The sequence below is a fragment of the Tachypleus tridentatus genome, chromosome 2 (genome assembly GCF_004210375.1).
Source record: "Tachypleus tridentatus isolate NWPU-2018 chromosome 2, ASM421037v1, whole genome shotgun sequence".
Taxonomy (NCBI): domain Eukaryota; kingdom Metazoa; phylum Arthropoda; class Merostomata; order Xiphosura; family Limulidae; genus Tachypleus; species Tachypleus tridentatus.
In genome coordinates, this window is record NC_134826.1 from 30,129,865 (window position 1) to 30,152,116 (window position 22,252).

The 22,252-nt window shown below is 33.8% G+C and overlaps 2 protein-coding genes across 2 annotated transcripts in view; one reads left to right on the forward strand and one right to left on the reverse strand.

Annotated features, from left to right (window-relative positions):
- Positions 1–1,506: 1,506 nt before the first annotated feature.
- Positions 1,507–12,694, forward strand: LOC143240217 (uncharacterized). The gene is made up of 2 exons (XM_076482332.1): positions 1,507–1,552; positions 11,506–12,694. Exon 2 carries the CDS (start codon positions 11,525–11,527, stop codon positions 12,584–12,586), a length of 1,062 nt encoding a protein of 353 aa, XP_076338447.1. The 5' UTR covers positions 1,507–1,552; positions 11,506–11,524; the 3' UTR covers positions 12,587–12,694.
- Positions 3,328–22,252, reverse strand: part of LOC143240222 (uncharacterized) — a 74,646-nt gene continuing 55,721 nt past the window's right edge. Inside the window, exon 4 of the mRNA XM_076482343.1 lies at positions 3,328–5,465. Coding sequence (XP_076338458.1) covers positions 5,347–5,465 — 119 coding nt within the window. The 3' untranslated portion in view covers positions 3,328–5,346. The remainder of the gene's footprint in view (positions 5,466–22,252) is intronic.

Below are 22,252 nucleotides of genomic sequence, written 5' to 3' on the forward strand. Positions count from 1 at the left end.
TATTTTGGGTTTAAGTTGTTGTATAAGTAAGGCTTCTTTAATTTTGCGTTTGTTTCTTTATTTAGTATTTGAGTGTTTTCTATGGTTATGTTGTGTTTATTTGACTTGCAGTGTTCGAAAACGTGTGAAGTGACTTTTATGTTCTTTGAATCTGGTTTCCATTTTTCTACTTGTTTCTCCAATATAGAAGTCGTGGCAGTTATCACATTGTATTTTATAAATAATGTTGGTGTGGTGTTTGTCAGTGTAGTTTTTACATAGTATAGACCTCAGTTTTGTGCCTGGTTTTTGAATAAATTTGGTATTAACTGGAATGTCATATTTTGTTACTAGTTTTTGCCAAATGTTGGTTATTTGTCTGCTGATGTCGGGAATATATGGTATGCAGCAGTATATGGTTTCGTGATTTTTTAATTCGTGAGATATATTTACTTTAGTTGGTTGATTTTGCTTTCTGTCTAGGTGTGTGCGTATAATGTTTTCTACAGTTTGTGGAGGAAACTTATTGATGTTGATGAAGTATTGTTTTATTTTGTCTAATTCATCGTTAATTTTATCTGGCGAGCATAGTTTTATGGCTGTGTTTATTTGGTTTCTTAGTATGTTGAGTTTTTGTTTTGTTTCATGTTCTGAGTCCCAAGGAATGTATAGTCCAGTATGGGTGATTTTTCGGTGGACTTCTGTTTTGAATTGTGTGTCGGTTCTTGTAATTTTGAGGTTAAGAAATGATATTTGATTGCTTTTTTCCTGTTCACATGTGAAGTTAATGTTAGGATGTATAGAGTTTTAATGTGATTGAAAAAATTAAGTGTGTGCTCTGCAGATGTGAATCTCGCAACTGTGTCATCTACATATCTGTACCAGTACAGTGGTGGATGTAATGCTGTATTAATTGCTTGTGTCATAAACATATTGGCCAGAACTGGTGATTCTGGGTTGCCCATGCTTAGGCCATTTGTTTGTATATAGTTGTGGTTGTTGAACATGAAGTTTGTCTTTATCGTGACGAATTCTATGAGGGTTGCTTGGAATGTCTATAGTTTCGTTAGGGTCTCGGATATAGAGTTCTAAGGCTATCTTGCAGGCTTCAGTAGTTGGAACTTCTGTAAAGATGGATATAACATCGAAACTGGCCATTAAGGCTTTATGATTAAGTTGATTTAGATTAGACTTGAAATTAAAAGAGTCTTTGATGAATGAGCTGGCTGATGTTACATATTTGGAGAATGCCTATGCTATGTATTTGCCAAGATTGTAATTAAATGCTTCATATGTGGACATTATTGGTCGTAATGGACAATCTGGTTTATGAGGTTTGGGGATGCAGTATATTTGTTGTGTGCGTGAGTCGGTTTTACGTAGGTAGGAATAAAGTGTTTGTGAAATTGTATTGGCTTTTTTCATTTTTAGTTGTAATTTGTTTAGTTGCGCCTTTATACCTATATTAAATATAATAAAATAATATAAAATTATATATTCAAACATCTAACACCGCCCTCTACATTCCGACACTCAGTTACACAACCCCTTCCAAACATGTGGTCAGCTTCCGGTCAGTTACCTCTTTCTTTCTTTGTGAACCTGTGACTAACAATAATCGTGAATAGCTCGTGAATATATACGAAGATAAATTATCCTAGTTATAAATACGTGAATTGCTTCTTCCAAATAATGCTATGAGCATAAAAATGACTTGTATTTGTCTCTTTAATTGTGGGTCTTATCACCAAAACGCCTTTAATCATATCACACTGCAGTGTATTTATAAAGTATTTTATGCAAATATTTAATTATAAAAGGTATAAAAGGAGTGATACGTAGAATGGAGGAAACATCCCTTGAGATTGACACTGATAGTGAAAATACTGCCATTAAAATTGATATCGTTGACAAGTTTCTTTGAAAATAGGTATGCAAACAACAATTTATATGCTTCAGTAATAATTTACTTATGTTGGAACATACTATACCTTTCAAGAACATTGGTCTGTCGAAATTAGAGCACATTATTACCAACAATACAACTCTCAGCACACTATTAGCATAATGGTCTTTCTTATTCAAGCTTCATTAATAAGATGTATTTAATTAATGAAATTGATACTTCCAGTAAAAAAAGGATCCAAGATGGGACTCTTACAAAATACAGTTCCCAGTTTGGCATTTAATTACGTGTCAGTTAATGATGCCACATTTTTTAAAGTATTAAATAAATTTGGAGAAAAGAACATGTAAAAAGATCAATGCACTATTCACAACTCAAACATGATACCATTTACAAATTGAAATTCAAACTAAGTGAAAATTAATGAGTGGAGCTAAATATTTTGATATGAATTGCTGGTGGCCACCATGTATGATCTGCAACTTTACACCGTTCTAGGGGGCAGGGCACCCATCACTCAACACTGACTACAAGTCGTTGAAAATACAATATCAACCAATAAAACTGTCAGGTCAGTAGACTCTCTTTCCAGACCTAAAGAGTATTTGACTAAAAACAACTACTTCATGCATGTCAATACACATTTTTCCCAATATCAATTTCAAGTCTGCACATTTGGTACACTGGAATATAACCCTCGAGTTCTTAGTTGCAACAAGAATTATGCAAATAAAACTTTTGTCCCAAGAAATGAGACATTTCTTCGACTGCTCTGTTTTAAATTCAAGCTCCATAACCTTTCAATTGTACATTACTCCAGGTGAATTGCATAATGATGAATTTGTACTGTCCTTCTCACATGTTGAAAAAAAGATATACGTTTACTCATATCACCTAGTTCAACTTGTCAGTTCACAAAATCAGATCTAGCATGTTGAACAAATAGGTTTCCCTCAATTTGTCAAGATGTTCATATATACTAAAGGCATATTCTTCAAATTATGTTAAATATAAATTCACAGTGGCGAATAAAAAACAATCCTAAGCAGTATAAGAAGGTTAGTGTTGTTCTCATAATTTACCACAGTCCAGATTAATTGATGAGAGGTAGAATTCTCTAAATGAAATAATTTAATGGTGAGTAGTGAAATATTTAATAGCTTGAGTTTTGTATTTTTTATATCATTTGAGTTGGTGTAAATCTAGTTAACAAGTGGTGTTTGCTTATATGAATTGTAGGATATCACAATTTGTTGCCATGCTACCAGTATGCTACCGAACAGTATGTATTGGTGTGCTTATGTGCATTGCATGTCAATACATATGCCAATAGTGATTTGTGTATATTTGATTACATAAACAAATTCTGAACATACAGTAATGGAAATTATGTAAGTACACGAGACTTACACATACAAGTTTTACAAAAAACAACAAAAAAATGAATAACTGTAAATTTATTAATGTTACAAAACATTACACATAAACACACAAAAAAAGCAAATCAAAATTGTACAATGGACAAATATTTTTTCTTCACTGCTTCCCTTGGGTGAGAATTAATCCAAAGTGGAGAGGTGGACAAAGGTAATCCTACACCATTTTTCAGTTTTCTGCTATACTTGTTTTACTGAAGCTATGTTGATGCTTAAGTCATGACAGAATTTGAAAACACCACTGATTTTTCTGTTTTATTATGTTTAAAAGTACAAACCTACCTACCACAGAACAAATTAAACAATGAATAATATTCTTTTCTTAGCATCTCTTTTACAACAAACCAGTTTTAGTTACACTATGAAAGACAAACTGAATACTCATTCAAATAAAATATGTACATAGTTTAAAATTAAATGTACACAACTAACATGTATAAACAGTCACAATGTATTGTTTAATACGTATTGGTACTACTTTCAAAGGTATTTATTTCCTTGAAATATTGCCTGCTTATCCGCAGGAAGCACAAAAGGTCATTACATAATACTTATGATTACGGCCAGTATATATTTACTTCTCATCAGCTATTTCATGAATAAAAGAAAAACTCATAGTAATAAAGATATTAAAGTATACAACATTAAATAAATAATTTTTCTGGTGCTCTCATGTTTATGAAGCTGTAAATCACAATGTGCTTCAGGATATTTTGTTAGTTTACCAAATATACTCTTGTTCATATTTAGAGCCCAATTTATTTATTATGCTAAACAGCCAAAGAGAATAAAGTTCAAAGCCTAATTTTATGTTAAACAAGATTCAATTAAACTATAAAAGACAAACTGAATAAACTAGCTTTTTAAATGTTTTGTACTGCTTCAACACATAAAATTCAATGCATTGTAGCAATACAACATTTTGGTACATCATCCATTACAAAGCATATGTCACTATGCTGTACAATAATACAAATTTTTAAAAGCCTTACTATAAAAAATATTCCAGATTAATTGATTCATCTTAGACATTTTTAAAAGTCTTTAAATCTGTAATAAGAGGGAACAAAATATACAATTTTGCTATCAGTTATCCCAACCATTTTTTCTATTGCTTGTTTATAAAGCTGAATGTGAATAGAGAGTAGGAAAAGTAGATCTTTAGTATCTGTACAATTAACTTATTCTTCAAAGTATATTTATTTTGGTGTTCAAAGAAGCTAGTTATCCATGTGTTCTTGAGTAAAGATTCCTATATGACAAAAATTTACATATATTCAGAAAACTGTTACATCTAAACATATCTTTGATAAAGATACATTTTATAACACATGTATAGCTGCTGTATGAAATATTAATTTTTACTTTTAGTAAATGAGTTAGAGCTTTTCCACATCAACAAAGTGATAGATATACCTTTTATCGATTCAAAATCTTATGTTTAAAATAAGTGTTCTTATTAAAAGTAAATGGAAAAAATTGGTTATTTCCATATTTAAAAGATTCACAAAGAAAAACCTTAAGCATACATATTCAAAAACAAGGGTTATATTTGGAATTATTTGTTTTATTCATACTACATTGTGTTTCTATTATAAACAACACCAACAGTTTATAAGGTAATTTTCAAATCTGGCACTATCCATCTTCTATACATTTTACATCTAGAGGAAAATTTTAAAAATAAATCAAGAGATTCACATTTCTTTTTCTTGGACATGAAAAGTACAACTGAAGAGTAATAGCAAAAACGTAAAATGGAATATTTGATAACAATATTGTTCAAATCTATTTTTAATTCTATAGAGATGTAAAAATTGTCAATTAAAATTTAGCAGTTGCTTCATAGTTTGGTTGTTTACACTGCCATATGCCAATCCTTAGTCAATTAGAAGTTTATCAGGAAATTCAGTTAGATTAATAAAAATTACAGTGTTTACAATATGTTTTAGCTGCATATTTTTAGGCAGAATAATACCATTTATAATACTATTTAAATAAGAATAAACAACAAATCATTGAAAATTAAGTGCTAAAAAAAAACCAACCAATGTAAGTTGACCCATAACATTCGGTTCTTGTAGTCAGAATCAGGAGACTGAACACCAATAGTTCAATGGATTTCCCTACCACATGACTGTTACCTGGAAAACAGAAATGGCAATAATTATTTGCTCATATCAAATTATTTGATTTTACCCTGTAGATGTTGATAAAACAACATTTTCAAGAATATTTAAAATATACTAACTATTCTAACACAACAAAAGGATAAATTTTATATAAGTGTTACTAAAGAAATTGTAGCTACTCAACAGAGCAACAACTTGAATCTAATTCAATTTACAACATCAAAAAGTGAAAGATAATCATGAAAAAGGGTAAATATTGTTAAGAATAAGTGCTGCCACCTGCAGTTAGGTGTTTTTTTTTATACATGTACTCGATGAATAAACACATATCAACAGGTTATGGGCCCAGGAATGCTCTAATAGTGCGTAAACAGATGAAACTGTTTTAAAATTGATAGTACAAGTAATCCAGGAGATACTGAGGATTAGTGTAGAACAGTTTTGGATGGCACAGGATTTACATGAATACTTTATCATATCACAAGTGCTGGGTGATCCGTTTCCTTTGTCTGAAAGCCATTGTGAAATACCAAGATAAACTGTAAGTAAAATATTGATTGACACTATTTTCTCAAATCATATAAAGGAAGAAATCAAAGAAAAGAATATTACAGTTGTGGTTGAAATAGTTTGACAATGAAAGATAAAATATCAATTGATAAGTTGGGAGAAAATAATTGGGCCACATGGAAATTTCAAATGGAACATTTATTGAGAGGAAAAGGCCTATGGGGCCATGTGACTGAAACACAGGTATTGGCAGAGACAGCCAATGATCAAACAAGGGCAGATTTCAACAGGAAAAGGGAAAGAACATTTTCAACAATTGTTCCGAATATTCAAGGTGCACAACTCTATCTTGTCACCTCATGCACAACTCCTAAGGCAGCATGGAATATACTATGTGCTCACTTTGATAGGAACACACTAGCCAATAAACTATTCCTGAAAAAGAAGTATTTTCAATGTGAGATGAAAGAAAGCATGACAGTCCAGGAACATTTGAAACAAATGAAGGAATTAACAGATCAGCTTGCTGCAGTTGGGGTGGAAATAGCAGAAGAGGATCAGATTGTTACCTTACTTATTGTTACAGCCCTGGAAACCAGAATTTATGATATCTCATTAGAATTTGTGCAACAGGCACTGATTAATGGAGAACAAAAGAAGAAAAAGACCACATCAAATGAAACATCATCAACTGCATTAGCCACTAGCAGCAACTTCAAACCACATAGAACACAAGAAATAAAGAAAAGGGGTAACAGCTTCAAGTGTTACAAGTGTAGCAGAGAGGGACATATGAAAGGCAATTGTTCAACACTAAAGGGAATGGTCCACAAAGCTAAGAATGTGGATATTAATGTGGCAGAAGATTATACTGATGGAAACAATGGTGTTGCCTTTGTAACAAACCAGGATAAAGGAATAGGAAATGGGAAATGGTTGATGGATTCTGGTGCATCTAGGCATATGACACACCAGAGGAACATATTATCAAATTATCACAAGTTTAGCACATCTCAGCAAGTTAGGATTGGTGATGGAAGAACTGTTGAAGCTCTTGGAGTTGGAAACTGTTAACTAGAAATGACATTTAAAGGCAGTTATTCAAAGCATGCCACAATGCAGAGTGTCTTTCAAATATACCAAAATTAGCTAGCAATCTATTTTCAGTAGGAGCTGCTACTGAAAAATGAAATATTGTTCAGTTTGGAGTTAATCACTGTTACATCCGAGGTAAATCAAGACAACTCCATGGCATAGGTACAAGAAAGAATGATGGTCTATACCAACTGGACTGTAAGACCAGTGTTACTGAGAATGCCTCAGTAGCCTCAAACAGCAGCATGAATAGCTTGGATATATGGTATCAACGACAAGGGCATGTCAGTGTTTCACAGTTACAAAAGCTTGTCAGGAGTGGTAATGTAAGTGGAAACAAATTCCAGAAGTCTGATGAAACCAGTTTCTGTGAGGGATGAACTGAACATAAAATGCACAGGAAGCCATTTAAGTCAGTGGGAGAAATCAGATCAAAGGGAAGACTGCAACTGGTACACAGTGATGTCTGTGGTCCTATGCAAACTCCATCTATTGGAGGTAGCAAGTACTTTGTTACATTTATTGATGATTACTCAAGATGCTGCAGAGTGTATTTCTTGAAACAGAAGTCAGAAGTCTTTGAGAAATTCAAGGAATTTGAGAAGTTGTACTCAAATGAATCTGGAGAGCTCATAAAAACTCTGTGCACAGATAATGGCAGAGAATATACATCAGATGAGTTCCAGCAATATTTGAAGTCAAGAGGCATTCAGCATGAGATGTCAGTAGCATATTGCCCAGAACAAAATGGTGTTGCTGAGAGAAGGAACAGAACTCTTGTGGGATCAGCAAGAAGCATGCTGTCACATGCTAAGTTACCAAGAATGTACTGGGCAAAAGCTGTAGCTGCTGCAGCATATGTGGGTAAGAGAGTATCCACATTGGCAATAAAAGATGGTGGTACGTCATATGAGAGATGGTATGGGAAGAAACCAGATGTAGAACACATGAAAGTGTTTGAATGTCTTGCATATGCATATGTGCCAGATGCGTCAAGATAGAAATTAGACATGAAGTCTATGAAGGTACGTTTCATCAGATATGATAACTGCACCAAGGGATATCGACTGTATGATGAAAAATCCAGGAAGATTTTCATACGGCAAGATGTTATCTTTAATGAAACAGAATTTGGTTAAGAGCTTGTGACAAATAAGTATATCTCATCAAGTGAACAGAGAGTGGATCAAGAAACAGAAGTTAAAGCTGAACAACCAGCAAGAAACAGGAAACCTCCATCCACTATGGATATGATGAGTATGCTGACATGGCAGCAGCAAATGAATCAGTTTGTCACACTGCAAACTTATGCAGTATGTTAGAGCCAAGCACATTAAGTGAAGCAATCTCAAGTGACTATGCAAAGGAGTGGAAGTCAGCCACAGATCTAGAATTTGAGTATTTACAAGAAAATGACACCTGGGATCTGGTGAAATTACCAGTTGGAAGAAAACCTATAGGTTGTAAGTGGGTATTCAAAGTTAAGTATGGAAATACTGGAAATGTAGAGAGGTTCAAGAGTAGGCTGGTGGCTAAAGGTTCCTCGCAGAATTATGGTCTGGATTACGAGGAAACCTTCTCTTCAGTGGTGGGCTATGCATCAATTCGCTCCTTGAGTGTATTTGCTGTGCAGAACAACTTGAAAATTCACCAGATAGATGTTGTAACTGCATTTCTGAATGGAAATCTGGATGAAGAAATATACATGGAACAACTGGAAGGCTACTCTGTTCCAGGGAAGGAAAACCTTGTGTGTAAACTGAAAAAAATCACTGTATGGATTAAAACAGTTGCCAAGCTGTTGGAACAAATCATTTCATGAACAGATGATGGAACTAGAATTTGTTCAGAGTTCAGCAGATCCATGTGTTTACATACGGAAGGATGAAAATCTAGCAATAGTTGCAGTATATGTGGATGATATTATTTTGGTTGCTGATAGTGATGATGAAATAATCACTATAAAGGAAGCACTGAAGGAAAAATTCTGCATGAAATACCTTGGAAAGCTCCATTACATCCTTCGACTCAGTGTTGTTCAGGATGAAAAGAATGGCTGTGTATGGTTAAATCAAAGACAGTATGTCCAAACTATGCTGGTGAAATTTGGAATGACTGAGTGTAAGGCAGTTGCAACTCCATCAGATGTAAACGTGAAACTGCAAAAGGATGATGGTATCAGCACTCAGGTTGATTGCAGTTTGTACCAGTCGTTGGTACGCAGCCTTCTGTATGCTGCAATGGGAACAAGACCAGATATTGCATATGCAGTGGGAGCAATATCGAAATATTGTGCTCATCCCAACACAGCACATTTGACAGCAGCAAAGAGAATCCTACGTTACTTGAAAGGAACAGCTGATCTTAGTCTTAAGTTTGAAAAGGTACCGGGAGATGTCATTACTGGTTATTCAGATGCAGATTTTGCTGGAGACCTGGATGATAGGAAGTCCACATCAGGAAATATCTTCATTCAAGCAGGAGCAGCTGTAAGTTGGATTAGCAAAAAGCAATCCACGGTGGCCTTGTTCACCTCAGAGGCAGAGTATATAGCCTTGAGTCTTGCAGCACAGGAAACAGTATGGTTGAGAAGACTACTGCAAGAAATAGGTTCTGAAGTTGATAACCCTGTTCGTATCATGGAAGATAACCAAGGAACAATCGCCATGGCACAGAATCCAGTGGGTCATGCAAGAACAAAACACACTGATATACGTTACCACTTCATTTGCCAATGTGTGCAGAACGGATCAGTAAAACTGGAATATTGTCCCACAAACAGTATGACTGCTGACATTCTTACAAAGTCACTTGCCAGAAATGCATTTGAAAGGTTCAGAGATAAAGTTGGACTGGCACCAATGGATAAATGAACCACATGAAGTGACAATTATAATAATAGATTGAAAGTAATTGTGAAACATTTAGAATAACTGTAAGATTATTGACAGTAATTGTAAGTTTGTGTAAAACTTAAAATTAAGTGGGAGTGTTAAGAATATTGAGGTAAGTGCTGCCATTTGTAGTTAGGTTATTTTTTTTTGTACATGTGTACTCGATGAATAAACACATATCAACACATATACAAACTTTTATGTTGACCGCACAAAGGTCATTAAAATGTACAATTGAAGATAAGCTAATATTTTAACTATTAACTTCAGTCCACTGTAGCAGTATGTAGGTAATGGTCATGTTACACTTTGCTTTTCCTGTAATAAGACACTTTCTTCATAATTTGCACCTGTGAAATATGAAGGGACAGAATATCACAAATGTGAGGAACATCTGTAGTGGCTCACAAATATAGTTAGATAAACATTTAAACTTCTCAGTGCTTGTATATTTTGGTTACTATTGTGTTTGTAATACTTATCTAAATATGCATATTTCTTTAAAGAACAGCTTATATATATATATATATATATATAACTAGTTCAACAAGCCGGCCAGTAGTATTAAATTAAATAATAGGATTGGACAGAAACTGAAATATGAAATGCATATTCTTTACAACTACACTAAACAATAACACAGTGTATAAATGTGTACTTGTGTTATGATATGATAGACTGTTTCTTTTTGCTGAATTATTTTAAATATTTCCTTGAAAGATCCTATTCTGACTCTAAATCTAACATTCCTTAGTTTACAAGAAATGTACTTAACAAAGTGGTTACTAATACCAACATGACTGGTCATTGTCATTCCAACATTGGTGATTACATAACCCCTAGATATCACCTGAATGACCACTGAAGGACACTAATGTTGACATCCTTGAACAGCATGTAGTACTGAACCATATCTACCTGGGTAGCACAAATATTATGTACTAGGCAACAACAAAGGCGCAAAAGCAGCTGATACGAAATCAACATAACAGTTTTCTTGACCATACATGTTACGTAAACCTGCACATATATATAGTAAATGTTATAATATCAGAATAATATCGAAATGCATGGTATATTCACATACCACTCTTTCTTATCTTTCTCACTTCAGCTATGTTTTCAAACAGAGATTTAATTCTACCTTTCAAATCAATAAACTTTAAATTCATGCCTTAATTAAGAAGTGAATTAACTTTCTAATGCCTCTGAAAACACCACTGCTTAATCATAATAAAGAAAAATATAACATAAAAACAATATTATCAATGTAATAAATGCATGTTATAAAAACCTTTGACACAGAAATATAATTCATAATAAACAATTTCACCAAACAAATGCAAAGAAAATCAAAAACCCTTTATCTATATCTAAAATATAACATATTCTGAAATTATGAAATAATATTTACAAAGAAATGCAAAATACCTAAAACAACCTTTAAAAAGATTGCAAAAATTAAAACAAATATACATATGTACAGGGTGTCCTAAAATAACGTTTACACTCTTTGACTGTGTATAGCTAATAAACCGTTTCTTTTCTTTCAGATTTGACTTGCGTCCAAGGATGGTGGATAATCAGCTTACAATCGAGCACAAAATATTCATTCTCAAAACTTTTTGGAAAGTCGAAAACAAAGCTGAAGTGCAAAGACGTTTTACTAGAAAGTTCCATATAGATGCGCCATCTCGCCCCAGCATTTCACGCATCATTGCCAAGTTTGGTGAACACGGAACTCTCCACCATATGAGAAAGGGTCGTTCCGGTCGAAAAAGATCATCAACAAGCCCAACAAGAGAGCAAGAGGTCATTGATAATGTTCTGCATTCTCCAAGAAAATCAGTGCGCCAACTGTCTCGTGAAACAGGTATCCCTAAATCCAGCATTCATCGCATTTTGAAGCATTCCCAATTCAAAAGTTTCATCCCATCGCTTGTTCACGCTCTGAATGAAGATGACCCTGATCGAAGGGTTGAGTTCTGTGAATGGTATCTTGCTAGATGTGCAGGCGATGATGAATTTCCACTAAAAATTAATTGGAGTGACGAAGCAACATTTAAGCTGAATGGTTCAATAAATCGACACAACTGCACCTACTGGGCAGTAGAAAATCTACATGTTACAGAGGAACATCATTTGAATTTGCCTGGAGTGAATGTGTGGTGTGGTCTGTCCGCTAGGGGACTCATCGGACCATTCTTTTTCCAAGACACCATAACAGGATTGAATTATCTCAACATACTACAAGAGTTTGCCATGCCATGCATCCAAGAACAATTTGGAGAAGAGTGTTTCTTCCAGCAGGATGGCACTCCTCTCCACTTCCATCGCGACGTGAGAGCTTATCTGGATGCATCTATGCCAGACAGATGGATTGGACGAAGAGGAAGTGTAAAATTTCCTGCTAGATCACCAAATTTGACACCCATGAATTTCTTTTTGTGGGGGTTTCTGAAAGACAAAGTCTACAGCACAAAAAGGGCAACAATTGACGAATTGAGAGTTGCCATAGAAGAACAATGTGCTTTAATACCAGATGAGATGGTGTTTGATGTATGCACTTCCATTTCTTCCCGTTATGAGATGTGTCTGGAGCAGAACGGATTTCAGTTTGAACACCTGAAGTGAAGCAAGCAAATTGTGACATTTTACTATTTCAACCAAGGAGAGTTTTCCTTGGGAAGAATTTTATTTGTTATTTTTTCTCTTGATTTCAGTATTAAATCTTTAAATAAATCCTTTGGCTATCATTTGTATCTTGTTTCATTGTTAAAATCAACAAACAAGGCAAGTTATAATGATCCAAAGAGTGTAAACGTTATTTTGGGACACCCTGTATATAAATATTTAACACTAAAAACCACATAAAAACACTCTTTAACAAAGATCACTTACTCCCCTTCAGAATGGGTAGTCTATACACACTACATAATAAAAAATTAAAACCTTCCAACTCAGGTATTACAACTATAATTCAAAATAACACAAATTGCAAATGTTAGGAAGTAAAATACCTTAAACATATTTACAACATAGCAAAACAATCCTTTCAGTTAATCCAAAAAACAATAGTAAATGTCATTTTCTGTACAAAACATAATGAAGTGTTTGTTTGTGGAAATGCACAAAGCTACACAATGGGCTATCTTTGCTATGCCTTCCTAGATATTGGGCTTGGCATGGCCAGGTGGTTAAGACACTTGACTCGTAATCTAAGGATCGTCGATTTTAATCCCTGTCATGCCAAACATGCTCACCCTTTTAGCCTTTCAGCTTTATAATGTGATGATCAATCCCACTATTCATTGGCAAAAGAGTAGCCCAAGAGATGACGGTGGTGATGACTAGCTGCCTACCTTCCCTCTAGTCTTACACTGCTAAATTAGGGGTGGCTAGCACAGATATCCCTCATGTAGCTTTGCGCAAAATTCAAACCAATCAATCGAACAATAGATATTGAAACCTGGTTTTTAGCATTATAAGCCACTAGAAGGAAGAAAACTACTTGATATTAAATACAATTTGATAATGATAAACTTAGTACACCCATAATCAATTAGCTGTGCCTTCCATAGATATTGAAACCTGGCTTTCAGCATTACAAGCCACTAAAGAAAGAAAACCATTTGACATTAAATACAATTTGATAATAATAAACTTATTACACCCATTAGCAATTAAAGACACTCTTGACATTACAAAAGGCTATTCAAAAACATATATAAGTTAAGAGCACAAAACTAAAATAAAAGGAAAATACTCAGATATCCATAATATACAACACACACAAAATAAATAAAAAAGAAATTTACATACAATATAAATACCTAATGGCAAGCATGAGATCCAACTCTCTCACATCAATCCCTGTAGCAAACCTTATAAATTGGCAATGTATCTGTGACATTGTTGCTAGTAGCACAACTGCTAATGCAAGCCTGGACTAAAGCATTCAAATTATACAACAGTCCCATGCCTTGCTGGTGGACGTCCTTTTCCAGCTGGGAAAGTGGAATGCACCTCCAATGCAATTGGTCATCCTCCCAGTTGTGCAGGACCCAGGCCTCTATCCACGTTGCCATCATCTCTTAACAGTTTTACTTTCATACTAGGATTTAATGCAATGTTAGCTGTATAGTGATATTGTTGGAAGGTTGATTCTTAGCTGTCATTGTGGTGTCTCACAGGACTTCTAATGTAGTATACCTTGACTTTTAGATGGAGATCCTTCATTCACCTCAATATTTTGTGGCTGCAGATTTTATTGGTACCAGGACTGCCTTACCACTGTACTTCAAGTAGCTATCCAACTGATAATTTTTGGGTCCCTAACCTTTGGCTCCAAATTACTTTCCCATCAAACAACCAATTCTTATGCTGACCTTAGCTCTGGAAATGTCTGTCTTGACTTTAGAATATTGTGATTCCATTGAAGGCAGGAATTCATTGGTTGGGGTTGCACAAGATGATCATAGATATCCTATGATTTTGGGCCATGAGCAGTATTGTGATTATAGGCTTTTATGTTGCTTGGCTTTCACTAGCTTGTCCATGGTAAATTGGGAATGCCTGGCTCATGAGGACTTCAGAGACAGTCCAATAACTGACATAAGGCAGTTATTTAGATCCTTTATGTCCAATGCATCTTCATCCAGGGGTTCTTTTGTGTCAGATCTTGGAATTAACCTTGAATTTCAGTTATTCAACAAAGAGAATGTCCTGGCTATATTGGTATTGATCATTAAAATTTCATCCTACTGTGTAAGTTTGAAGATGAGGAGTTTGCATACAATATGAGATAAATAGCATTGGTTAGCTAAAAACAAAACAAAACATTAAAATCAGTCTAGAATCTGATCATAAGTAATATAGTCCATATTTAAAGTACAAGGTCATATGTTTTCCAATTGGTCCAAAAGTCAGCTAGATGTATGTGGGATGAAAAAAAAAAGGTCCTAACTTCCAGAATACAACCATTATTCTCTTCAAAGTAATCAATGGGTTACCTTTGTCAAGCAACTCTTGTATGGAGTTTACTTGTGTTTATTCTTTAATCATGCATAGAACATATATCTCTGTTAACTCGAACTTCTCAATCCACAGGACTCGTTGAGCTTCTACTTGGCCAATATCATTTTAGTCCTACTGCTCTCTGTCCCCACTTCATGACAATGGCAAACATGCTTATCATTTGACCACAATCAGTCCTTTCACTACTATATGGTTGTTATACAAATATAACCTGGTTCCATTAGGATAGGAATGAGATTGAATCTGCAGAGCTGGATCATACACATGAACTAATTTGGGTTAGGCAACATCATTCTTACTTTTGACCACTAAAATTCGCTAATATTTAAACTGTCCTAACCCATAGAGACATTCTTATAATTACAAAATTAGTACTTGTTTCTTGTATAGTCTACAAAGTTGAGTTGACATTATTGCACCTCACCTAAGCTAACTAGTTTGATTAGCCTCACACTGCTTATAACCTGACTTTTCTTGGTGAAGATATTTAATGTTCCTGCAGAAATAATAATGTCCAAAGTAATTCACTGAAGTTGAACAACTTGTAATATTTGAAATCTGTAAATGTTCGTGGTCAAATTCTGTAGTTTTTTGATTAACAAGCATTATCTACAATTATTGCTTCTGAGGCTTATAGTATACTGACTATAGGTAACAAATAATAATTGTCTCTTGGTATGTTTGTTTTATATACCAATCACACGAGATTCTAGAACTTTCAACAATGTTCAAAAACACACTAGCATTTTCATAAAATAAATATTGTTGATTCTTACTCTCGAGAATCTTCTACAAATTTAGAGAGCAGGCAATACATACCTAACAACATATATCACATGCATAAAAAATATATTGAAAGAAATGTACATATTAAAATAAACACGAAGTGGTAAATCTGTTACAGTTTGTTTGGAAGCCCCTCAACAAACTTATTGGTAGAACTTCCTTTTTACCTGCAGATGGCATACTAATTTTAGGACATACCTTCCCACGTAGCTGTCATAAATCATTCTCAGTGGACTGCTTGGCATTCCATGGGTTGAAACAAAAGTAGAATATACCTACAGTTGTATTATAGGTCCACATATACTTCTCAACAAATCCCTTATGTCAATGAGTATTGAACCATTTAGAACGAATACAAGGCACTCATAAAATTATTTACAGCAGTTAATTAACTGAAACTGACTCACATCCTTTTTGAAGGTTTCCTACAGTACCACTTAGTTAATATTCTTAAACTTGCTACCATATGACTATGATCTAAGTAAAATGCCTGAACAGTATTCCTCCCATCAATGTGGGTGAGACACTAATAATGCCTATGTAATGCTACAGTTTTGTTTGTATCAAAAAGCTACATATACAACAATGTTTATTTGTATTTGTTGCCTCTGCATTCAATTTCATTTTCAGCTTTTAAATATCCCTTGATGGCATTTACTGGGCACTTAGCCTGACTGGAAGCCTTCTAGTTGCCCTAAGGAATCCCAGTCTCTTGGTACTGCTTCTCTTCATGAACATTAATTGTCCACATCTCCAGATGTCTCCTGATAATTGGTGACCTCAACCAGCACTGAAGTTTACCATTACTAATTGATTGGTAACTAGAAGTCCTGTACAAAGATCATCTTATTCAATCTTGTGTTACACAGACCTCTAATCACAATGACAGTCAGTCTATTGATTAGAGACATTTTTAATCTGGAACTAATAGTGGTCACATTCTATATAATAATAATTTGCAGATAAAAAATTAACAGCTTTTGGAGCTAAAATAGGATCACTAGAGTAAACAGAGAATATATATGCATGTGGCCATACTGCACTAAGTTTATTCAATAGCTTGGATTGGCTGCTTATAAATCTAATCATAGGTCACCATACTATCACTTGAACACTATATCAACCTGCATGTACTTTTCAGCTGCAATCAAAAGATAGAGACACCAGTGTTACTTAACCTTTGGCACCTTCCGAAAACAGGAAGGTACAAACCTTTTCATCACTCCACTGTGTAAAACTTACCTAGAGATTAGATTGACACAACTTAAAAGCTGACCAAGTTTTATTCAAGAAGCATAGGTAAATGCAGGAAAATGCATTTTTAACAATATACCTGAATATACCTTAAATATGACACATTAATAAGCTAATCATATAATGGCTAATACTAGTCATTTTCAATTACCACATCAGTCTTATAAGCAATGATGATAATTAAAAAATTGCTAGTTAACCCTCTCTATATGGGTTTGATAATTTTGACTAAACTTGCAACCATCATGTAAGCCATGAAATTATACATACTATAACTTTCAATGAAGTAAATATTTTTGCAAAATTTGACATTACAGTTCTTTCACACACAAAAAGGTCATATCTTTTATCTAAGTATCTTTACTGAAGATTTGTTTCTGAATTTATGGAGTCATAGTCAAAATCAGACTGTCCACTAGTTTGAGTACAAGCTGATTTATGCTAAGATTAAAAATACTCTCTTCTTCTGACATCTGGTAAAACTATATTTAAATGTTATTTTCTCTACCCAAACACAATACAGATTCAGTTTATTTGACCAACCTTGTAATCACCATCACAAAAAAAAGAGAGAAAGAAATCAAAATTGCTCTTTTTTTTGTCCTTTCTAAAATGACTGGAACATTTAACATAAAATTACAAATATCTATCCTAAACAACCTCAGGCTCATAACAGTTTATATCTGTTTTTTAAATTTTGTTGATGTTTGACTCTTAAAAAAAGAATATTGGAGACTAAAGATTTAGGTTATGTTTTAGTAATATCTATATTAAAAATATATAATTTATGTTAAACTCAGGACATCATATAGTTGTGATAACAATATCTAAAACATACAATTTGGAGCAAACAAGTGTTACATAAAACAAAGAAGTGGAGACAGAAATTATTTAAGTATTTCTATTATTTATTATTTAAGTATCTCTTTTTGAAATTAAGAAATTAAAAGGTATATAATATCAAAATATGATTTATGAGTAATGTGTTGATGTCAATTTTAATGATACACACTAATAGTAAAATAGTTTCAATTTTAAATGTACTTCAGTAAAAACTAATGACATGAGTAATTTGACATACCCATATGCATGCAGTGTTCTCCCTTAAATAATTAAAATACCAAATCAATCAATGAAAGTTAACATTTTCTAACAGTAAAAATGAATTTCTGACAGGCACTTAACCTCTTCTTTCTCACTCATATCTATCTCAACCTTCACTTGCCTTCTATGCATTAATAAATCCTATGAACAGTGCACCAGTGTTTCATATCCTTATATTTTTTGTCACTGCAGTTAGATGTGCTGATCATGTAACCATCCTTCATCAATCCAATTGTGCCTTCTATACTAGCAAAGGTAGCTCCTTCTATAATTGCAGCACAATCCTCACTTTCATGAATTGGCATACACAAACCAAAAACCAGTGGGGAAGAAAGGTGGAAAGTGGGTGAGAGGAGGTTTTATTGGAAATACATTTTTAGGATTAGAAAATGTTATCTTCTGAAATGGTACTACTTCTGCTTTCTCATAGTTAGAATCTCACATCTGAAAGATAAAGGGGCCAGAGAAAGTGAAAAAACAAACAAACAAGTGGAGAGCAATCACTATAAAAAAAAAAAGCAGGTATGCTACTATTAAATTGCAAGGCACATATATAACACTACTTCTTGGGCAGGTATACTATTCATTCACTAAAGAAGATAAGACAAATATGGTGGAAATGAAGAGAATACACTGTTAGGGTTAGAGGACCATATATTAATAGGCCAAGTTTGGTCTTCCCAGGTTATGATGTATTATGCCAAGTGTGATCCAAGGACAAAAACAACACAAAAGTGCTTTTTTTTAAGTTTGTAAAATCAACAAGAGTAGTCTGCCTGGGCAAAAATATCCAGGGGAAGTGCTTTGGGTTTAGAACAAGATAGCCAAATGAGGTCCACCCAGGCAAAATCAACTGAGAGAAGCCCTTTGGCGTACATTGGATTATGTCAAGTATGGTTTATCTTAGCAAAAATATCCAGAGAAACGACCTTGCATAAGAGATTTCATGCTATACTGTATGTGTAATATGCAGTATAACAATGAAAGAGAAATCAACAACTGCAGTACATCCAGGGGAAGCACACTGGATTGATATGAAGATAGCCATGTGAAGTTCACCCAGGTAAAAACATCCATGGGAAGTCCCTTGGGAAACACTGTACTATTTCAAGTGCATTCCATCTAGGAAGAAAACATCCATAGTGCTACAATGTGTGTATAAGAAGCAACATAATGATGACAGCCTTCTTTTCATTGAGTGAGTCCACATGACTGAGAGTTTGTTATTGTACAAAACCCAGTCAGGAGAAAACCTTGACAGTCCACCACTCCAGTAACTGGGAACTGGAAGTGATAAGAACCTCTGTGCTCCACTAGAAGAAATGGGAGGGAGATGTGTTAGGGGTTCTGGAAGAATGACTCACTGGAGACAGTGCAATGGCTGTCTACATTTCTTTATTTGGAAAAGCAGAAGGACCCAGACTGTAAAACCTAAGGTCAGTAGGGATAGCCAAAAACTCGTATCTGCTTTATTCATGCAGTCCATGAGTGACAGTTCTCAAATATATACAGTAAAACCTGTCTAAGGTGGAATTGCATAGGACCAGGTAAAATTTCTGACTTGAGCAGGTTTTCCGGCTTAGACAGTGAGCATGCATTTCCTTAATTATATATCATTTTTGAGTGGAATGTTATATTTGCTTGACTCAAGGGAAGTGAGAAGTTTGTGAATAAAAGTTATTATACTGTTTATGCTATATTTATTAAAATAAGAACAAATTAGATATTCAAAATATACATAAGTACACAAAATCATAATCAAATTTATTTGAAGAAAGTGTCCAATTTCAACTGTTTTGTTTTTCAATGGGTTTTCTCACAGGATTAAAAGAGAATGCCAATTCTATGGCCTTTTGATAAAGTTCACTTCCTCCCTTCATTTTTGCATACATTTTAATAGCATTAATATAACTTAACACTTGTAAGGAAGTAGGAATTTCTATTTCCTTACTATCTTTTTCATTTTGTTCATCTTTTAAATCTCTTGCACTGTTACCATTTTGTGATTTTATTATAAATTTTAAATCATTTTCATCAGTTTTTGTTAAAACATTCTTGTCAACATTCACAGAATCATCTGCATCAATTTTCTCAATCAGAGTTTGAGTTTTACTAGAATCGTCATAACAAACAACTTCCCCACAATCTCTGCCATTATCCTGAATAAATACACAGTTTCAAAAGCACTTTATTACGCATTCATCTTTTATGCATTTGACTGAATGACTTAGAAATATAATTAAATTTAACACGTCAATTTTCATGATCATTTCAGATATTCTCTTATAGTCATCCATATTTGCAATAATATGCTGAAGCATCAGTTTTTTGCATTTCAATTTTATACACTGTATAATTCCATTATCTAGTGGCTGTAGAACTAATGTTGTACATGGTGGTAGAAAGACTAAACAAACCTTTTAAAGTTGAACTTTTGGAAGACAAGTTCCATTATCTAGTGAAAAGTAAAATATTACTATGTTCTTGTTCCATTCTTTTGTTTAATTTGTTTAAAAATTCCTCGAATATAGCACTTGTCATCCACACTTTATTATTCGCTTTCCATTCCACAGGAAATTGACTCTTCCTTAAATTTTTGCAACAGCGTGAATTTTCACTTTTACTTATTACCCATGGTTTCTCTAGTTTTCCATCAGCAAATGTGACCAAAAGTACAGAAGTTATGGTTAAATATATTCTGTTCTTTTTCTGCTGTCATTATTCTGGAGGTTGTTATTTGAAAGAATGATTGACTGTACTTTTGATCACATTAATTAATAATTTCTTTAAACATTAATAAATTCTTGTTTAATTAATAATATATTAACATTGAAAGAAATTATCAATTAAATAAGAAATTAATATTTAATCAAAAACATTTTTTCCACCTTACTCAGGTTCTAATCCTACTTCTTGATAGATGAGGTAGGTGAAAGTTTTCCATTTGCATTACACAGGTTCTACTATATAGAGGGCCTTTTATATGAGAAATCTTAAGATAATGCTGCAAATTTTTTATATTTCCAGCTTGTACAGGTTTCTGCCTTATGCAGTTTCCAGCTTAGCCAGGTTTTACTGTATATAGTAGACACACTACCAGAAAGACATCCAGTGGTCTTACAGAAACATTTCATCCCCACAGGAAGTGTTAGAGAAAAATAAAGAAAATATTAGTAGAAAATGATTTCGCATACTGGAAGAGGCAACAATCATCTCTGAGTTTGATCCAGAAAATGTTTCTGAAATGGTTAGGTAAAACCAAAATATCAGCTTAACCCATTTAAAGGTGGACACACATGTGAAGAATCACCACATATGGAAAATGATACCCATCCAAGAAAGATAGAGCTATATCATGCACATAATGTGCAATGAACCTATTAGGAATTGTCCATATTCCCACTTGTACAATATTCTCCAAAGGACAATGGATCTAAGCAATTAAAGACATGGTAACATGGCATATCTGGAATAATGACACATTAAACAGCTAATGATCTGCTGTTGACAAGTCAGAATGAGTTAGATGGATAAGTTGCCAAACCCAGTAAGGGTAACACAGGAAAAGAGGAATTCCACTGCATAAAGAGATGAGAATGGAAACCCTGAAAGGATTTAGTACAAGAACTATTACAATAAAGGGAAATGACATGATAAGGAAGCTTATCAGAATCACAACAGGAGTATAAGTGGGAAATAAAAGGGAAGAAAAGATGAGAGAAAATAAAACAACCCTCGCAAGCAGAAGATGTCTTGGGAAGGAAGGAACAATTGGAATAAAGAAGATCATAAGAAGCATGGTAAAGGGTGTAGAAAAGATTAATAGCATAAATAGCAGAACAATAACGACAAGCAGTGAGAAGGAGAAAGAAATAAGTGTTAAGGGAACAGTGATACAAACAAAAGATAGCAATATGTTCAAAAGGAGAATTGGCAAGGTTACAAGGAATGACACTGAAGTCTCAATACAAAAGCCTAAAAGGATAGAACAGAAAAATAATACAAAAGCAATGGAAAAGAACATAAATAACAGGGGAGAAGAAGAATTTATGAAAAAGGGAGAAGTAAAAAGTGTGGAACAGAGCAGCATGATAACTGGAAATTGAAAACAGACACACC

Excerpts from the sequence above, each read along its gene's own strand:
- LOC143240217 (XM_076482332.1), top strand. The coding sequence starts at position 11,525 with ATGGTGGATAATCAGCTTACAATCGAGCACAAAATATTCATTCTCAAA.